The sequence below is a fragment of the Corvus moneduloides genome, chromosome 10 (genome assembly GCF_009650955.1).
Source record: "Corvus moneduloides isolate bCorMon1 chromosome 10, bCorMon1.pri, whole genome shotgun sequence".
NCBI classification, from domain to species: domain Eukaryota; kingdom Metazoa; phylum Chordata; class Aves; order Passeriformes; family Corvidae; genus Corvus; species Corvus moneduloides.
The window spans coordinates 3,053,964-3,059,963 of NC_045485.1; the positions used below are offsets into that span (position 1 = coordinate 3,053,964).

Below are 6,000 nucleotides of genomic sequence, written 5' to 3' on the forward strand. Positions count from 1 at the left end.
CCTCAGTGCACAAGGGAGGGGTTATGGATGTCATTTATCCGCATTTCTGTCAAGCCTGGACACAATCCCACCCAACATCCTTCTCTCTGCATTGGAGACAGCTGGATTCCGTGGATGGACTGTTAGATGGATAAGGAATTGGCTGGATGGTCACATCCAAAGGGGCAGTGGCTCAGGGCCACTCCCGATGGCCATCAGTGCCCAGTGGTGTCCCAGGGGTCCGCAGTGGGACCAGTGATATTCAATATCGGCATCACTGCCACAGCCAGAGGGCTCGAGGCACCCTCAGCAGGTTTGCAGGTGCCACCAGGCTGAGGGGGAGTGGCACTCCCTGGAGGGGCCATCCAGAGCTCCAGAAGTGACCCATGGGAATCTCATGAGGTTTAAGAGCACCAAGTGCTGGTGCTGCCCCTGGGTCGGGGCAACTCCCGGGATCAATCCAGGCTGGGGATGAGCAGATGGAGCAGCCCCTGGAGAAGGACTTGGGGGTGCAGCTGGTGAGGGCTGGCCATGGCCCATCCCAGAAACCCCCCTGTGCTGGGCTGAGCCCCAGCGTGGGCAGCAGGAAAGGGGTTGGGATTCTGCCCCTCTGCCCCCTCAGGTGAGACCCCACCTGCAGAGCTGCCCCAGCCCTGGGACCCAGCACAGGGAGGACGTGGAGCTACTGGAGAGAGCCCAGAGGAGGCTCCAGGATGAGCAGAGGGATGGAGCAGCTCTGCTGGGAGGAAAGGCTGCGAGAGCTGGGATTGTTCAGCCTGGAGAGGAGAAGCTCTGGGGTGACCTCACTGTGGCCTTGCAGGGCCTGAAGGAATCACCAGGAAGCTGGAGAAGAGACTATTTACAAGGGCTTGGACAGAGGGGAATGGCTTCAAAGTGACAGAGGGCAGGGTTAGGTGGGATACTGGGAAGGAATGGTTCCCTGTGAGGGTGTGGAGGCCCTGGCACAGGGTGCCCAGAGAAGCTGGGGCTGCCCCTGGATCCCTGGAAGTGTCCAAGGCCAGGTTGGACAGGACTTGGAGCAGCCTGGGACAGTGGAAGGTGTCCCTGCCTATGGGAGGGGTGGAATGAGATGGGCTTTCAGGTCCCTTCCCACTCAAAACCATTCCATGACAGTATTCCATGCCATAGCAGGCTGTGGGATGCCATTATGTGCCACCCCAGGCTGTGCCATGCTCTGCCAATGAGATGAGCTGGAGCTTTCATTAGAAATTTCGCATTTTAAGATTTTTAATTTATAATTATTTTAGGTGTAATTAAAAAACAAACCTGTGGAGGAAGCCCTGCCATGGATTTCTCACCCCCACCACCCAGCTCAGCTACCCAGAGTGTCACCCCTTTCCAGGGAGGGAGGTCCTGTTGCTGCTGGGTGCCCTCTCCACACCAGGTGGGTGCAGCGCGGTGCTGCGAGGCTGCTCCCTCCAATCCTCCCCATTCCCTGGGAATGGTCCCCATCACAGTGTCCCCCTGGTCTCCCACATCCCCCAGGGGAGTGGCACGGGGCTCTGCCCAGCCAAGGCATGGGGAAACTGAGTCAGGTGCTGGCTGCTCGCCCAGTTCCATCTGTGCCGGGGGAGCTCGGAGCCTCATCCTGCATCCTCAGGCGCCGCGGGGCCCGGCATATCCGGCATGGAAGGGGTGCGGGTGGCTCGGGTTAAGGAAATGGGAGAGACTTGGCCGGAGTCCCGCTCTCCTCCTCCCACAGCCCCACCTACCCGGCCCTCTTTAACATCCCATGGACCAGCCGTGGGGCTACCAGCGCGTCCCCAGCGCGGTGCCCACGCTGAACTCCGTGCCGGGCCAGCCGTGGGGCTACCAGCGCGTCCCCAGCGCGGTGCCCGTCCCCACGATGCTGCTGCTGCTGCTGCTGCTGCTCTGCGGGGCCCTGGGCTGCGGGGCGGAGGAGGCGGGTGAGGCAGGGACACGGCGGTGGTCGGGGATGCTGGGGGTGGCCTGGGGGCACACGGGGCTCACGGCGGGTGACGGGCGGTCGGTGATGTCCCGCGTCTCCCGCAGCCCCGCTCGCCTTCACCATGCTCCAGCTGACCCGCGTCTACAGGGGCAATGCCATGTTCCGGGGGAACGCCAGCCTGAACGGGGAGCTCAGCCACCTCCTGGACGAGCAGAATGTCACCCAGGTGCTCCCGCTGGAGCCTCCGGACGCCTGGGCCCGGCGGCGGAACGACGTGATCACCTACCTGAAGAACTTCAGGCAGCTGGTGAAGCTTTTCCACATGGAGAGACCGACCAACTGTGAGTGGTACCCGGGGGACAGGGGCGGGCCCCCGGGGAAGGGGAGCCTCTCCCGCGCTGCCGGGGCACGGGGGTGGCTCTCCAGGGACAGATGGGCGAAGGGATGGGCACATGGGCATGTGCAAAACCACTCTGTGGGCAAAGGGAGTCCTTCTGTGGAGCCGGGAATTTCTTACCCTGGGAACGGGATGATGCTCAACCTGTTGCTGCTCCTCAGGAAAAGGGCTGGGGAGGAACCCTGTCTGCTCCCTGCCTGTATCCCACCCGCACCCTGCCTGCTCCCTGCCTGTGCTCTGCCTGCATCCCACCTGGACCCCACTTGCACCCTGCCTGCATCCTGCTCACTTTCTGGCTGCCCCCTGCCTGCATCCCGCAGCTTGTGGGAGCTGTGGGACGCTGCTGGCGATGGCTTCGTGCTCCTGCCTGCTCCGCTCCATTAACCCTGTCACCTCTGCTGCTCCTGCCCGGGGTGTCCTTTTCCTTTTCCTTTTCCTTTTCCTTTTCCTTTTCCTTTTCCTTTTCCTTTTCCTTTTCCTTTTCCTTTTCCTTTTCTTTCACCGGTTTTGCCCCGGCCCCACATTCCTGTACCCTTGGGGAGCCCGGTGTCACCGCGGGGTCTCTAGCATGACCCACCCCACCCCTGCCGGTGTCCCTGTGCTCCATCCGCAAGAGCCACGAGCAGCTCTGTGCCCAAACCCTCCCTCTCTGTAAAACCGGAGCTGTGCTGTGCGGAGATAAGGGAGGGAAAATAATCCCAGCCTCTGGAAAAGTCACTGCCATGACCAAACCGAGGAGAAGCAAAGCTGCGGGAGGGTTGGGTGGTGCGAGGCTGAGGCTGTGCGAACTCAGTGCCCAGTGAGGGCCACGGGGCGCTGAGGGTGGGAGTGTGGTGACCCTGTCCCCTCCCTCTGTCCCCGCAGTCACCCAGCACCTGTGCTGCCACCTCGGCTGCCGCCTCTTCCCCAACGGCACAGCCCAGAGCTTCTACGAGGTGACCCTCAACAGGACGGCGTTCCTCAGCTTCCACGTCCCCAACGCCACCTGGGAGCGGCGCTGGCCCGGCGAGCTCCCGGTGGCCGCCTTCGCCCAGGCACAGCTGATGAAATACCCCATAACCACCCAGGACCTGCAGTATTTCCTCAACACCACCTGTGTCAGCATCCTGCAGGCTCAGAGCGCCAGGACAGGTCCGTGGTGGGGCCGGGGTGGGGGACAGGGACGCGGTGGCGTGGCCCAGTCGTCACCTGCGTCCCTCTCGCCTCTTGCAGGAAAAGTCAGCGGCCGATCGCGCGCTCCGCTGGTGCTGGGGCTGATCCTGGGGAGCCTCGCCCTGCTGGGCATGGCCCTGGGCATCTTCCTGTGCACAGGAGGGAGCTGCTAGCGTGGGCAGCTGGCCCATGTCACCCCATGGACAGAGGGGACGGACCCGTCATCTTCCTGTGCATCCATCAGCACCCTGCGGAGGCGGGGGACAGACCCATCATCTCCCCGTGGAGTCAGGGGATGGATCCATCATCTTCCCAAGGATCCAGCAACTCTCCGTGGATCCACCATCACCCTGGGGAGGCAGGGCCTGGATCCATCATTCCTGCATAGAGACAGAGGATGGATCCATCATCCCCCTGTGGAGGCAGGGACCAAGGCCATCCCTCCCGAGGGATGCACGTTCCCAGTGCCACAGGCTTTGCTCCCCAAGGACACCAGTGGCTTCCCAGTCCTGTCCCAGCTGCACTGACCCCTCCAGCAGCCCCCAGACCTGTGGACGGTCCCCACGCCGGGCAATGCACTGAGACCACACAGAAACACTGGGCACGGATGGAAAAATGGTGGGGAGGGACGTGGGGGGGAAAAGCAGCAGGAGAAACAGCCATGGAATGGTTAAAAGGATGCTGTTAAACCCTCATTTATCCCTGTTCCAGTGGGGATGGAGGAAGGATGTCACACCTTGTGTAATAAAACCACCCATCAGCTCCCCCCACACCTCTGGCTGCTCTCATTCCCCTCGGCAGCACCGATGTGGGGCTGTGGATCCATCCTGGATCACGGCTGCTGGTGCTGGGTGGGCTCGTTGGTGTTGGCCAGCCCCTGTGCCAGACCTTGGGTTGTGTGCTAAGTTTTCCAGGCCTCTGGAAAGACACTGGTGATGTTTTCAGGAGGGTTTTGCACCTCCTGAGCTCACTGCAACCTTCTCCCAGCTTTGCTTTGGCTCAGTTAAGTCATTTTCCCAACATTTTTCATTTCCTCACTTGGTGTGAGACGCTGAGGTCAAGCACACACAGCTGTGAGGGGACAGTTTCGCTTTTCCACAGTCCAAATCTGAGCTAAAAACTCTTTGACTGTTTAAACTTTGATTGCATCAATAGAAACTCTTGGCCACGTTTCCCTCTCACCCAGAAGGGCATTTTGAGCTCTCCCGCTCATCTCCACTCCTGTGGCGGCAGGAAGGGCTGGGGATGAGCCAGGAGCTGGCGGGGGACAGCACAGGAGAGAGGTTTTCCTGGATTAGCTTCCAGCTCTTTCTAAACACCCTGCGAGCAAGACAGGGTGGGATGAGGGAAGATGGGAAAAGAGATGAGGGACAGAAGGGATGGGAAGATGACCTTAGGGGTTGTCCTCTTGGAGGGATGGAGGAGCAGATCTCCAAAGCCCACATCTCATCACCCTGGCCCCCAGCCACCCCCGGGCTCCTGGGGCAGGGGCCGGGGCGCTCCCCACCCTTGGCGGGCTCCGAGAGGCCGGAGAATCCAAAACAACACGGATGAGGCACGGGAACGTCATCGCTCGGCCCTCGAAGCAGCGCCCTTGGCAGGAGCTGTGCTGTGGGCCGAGCGCTCCGTGTCCCTGCTGCCGGCACCCAGGGACGCCAGGGCAGTGCTGGGGACACCAGGGCAGTGCTGAAGGTCCCACGTGCTGCATTTGCTCCCCACAAAGGGATTCAATCCCTTCCAGCCGGGAGAAACCGCTGCATTCCCGGCTCTGCTTTGGCTTTCGGACTTGGGGCATCTCTGCTACCTGCAGATGTTGCACCGTGGTCCCCAAGACCTGGAGTGATTCCCATTGCCAGTCCCCCTTCCCTGGGGTGCAGCCCCTTGCTCCGGCTGGGATGGGTGAGTGTGGATGCTGTGGGATCCCCAAGGCCGCGATGGAGCGGGGATGGCACCCAGGACAGAGCCAGGCGGGAGACACTGGGGGGAGGCCTGGAACAGCGGAGCTTGTTTTGCTTTTTGCTGCAGAAATGTGTCATCTTTTGGACAGAGGAGCAAGTCTGAGCTTCTCCACCTCAAGCAGCTCTGGAAAAGCCCTTTTCCTGCCCTCAAGCCCCCCTGTGTCTGGAGAACGCTCCAGAACGGAGCTGACTCTGCTGCTGCTCTCGAGTTTCCACGAGGGGCTGGGGCAGTGAGGATCTCCCAGAAGTGCAGGACCCCGAGGAACAGCCTCATCTCCATCGGTGTCCATAGGCAACACCCCCAAACCTGGCACCTCCATCCCAAGGCACATCCCTGGCAGTGACCGACTCTGACCTGGACATGCTGGCCAACAGCAGAGGGGTTCTGGTGGCAACATCCACCTCCAGCATGTCGTAGCCTCAAAATTTCTCTTCCTCATCCCAAACATCACCATTTGTTGCCCCAACATTTCCCTTCCTCACCCCAAAATCCTCAAGTGCCTCATGGCGGGGCCACCGAGGCCTGGCTGGGTGTGGCAGGTGGGGACATGTGGCCCGGCTGCCCCAGAACTGGGAGCTGGGCT

The 6,000-nt window shown here is 61.3% G+C and overlaps 1 protein-coding gene across 1 annotated transcript; it reads left to right on the forward strand.

The window, feature by feature from the left end:
* The first annotated feature begins 1,718 nt into the window (after positions 1-1,718).
* Positions 1,719-4,228, forward strand: PROCR (protein C receptor). Its single transcript, XM_032120205.1, has 4 exons — positions 1,719-1,907; positions 2,014-2,250; positions 3,171-3,437; positions 3,519-4,228. Exons 1-4 carry the CDS (start codon positions 1,733-1,735, stop codon positions 3,629-3,631), a joined length of 792 nt encoding a protein of 263 aa, XP_031976096.1. The 5' UTR covers positions 1,719-1,732; the 3' UTR covers positions 3,632-4,228.
* The last annotated feature ends 1,772 nt before the right edge of the window (positions 4,229-6,000 follow it).

Excerpts from the sequence above, each read along its gene's own strand:
- PROCR (XM_032120205.1), top strand. The coding sequence starts at position 1,733 with ATGGACCAGCCGTGGGGCTACCAGCGCGTCCCCAGCGCGGTGCCCACG. Across the intron at positions 1,908-2,013 it reads CTGCGGGGCGGAGGAGGCGG|CCCCGCTCGCCTTCACCATG; the intron begins GTGAGGCAGGGA and ends CGTCTCCCGCAG. Across the intron at positions 3,438-3,518 it reads GGCTCAGAGCGCCAGGACAG|GAAAAGTCAGCGGCCGATCG; the intron begins GTCCGTGGTGGG and ends CGCCTCTTGCAG.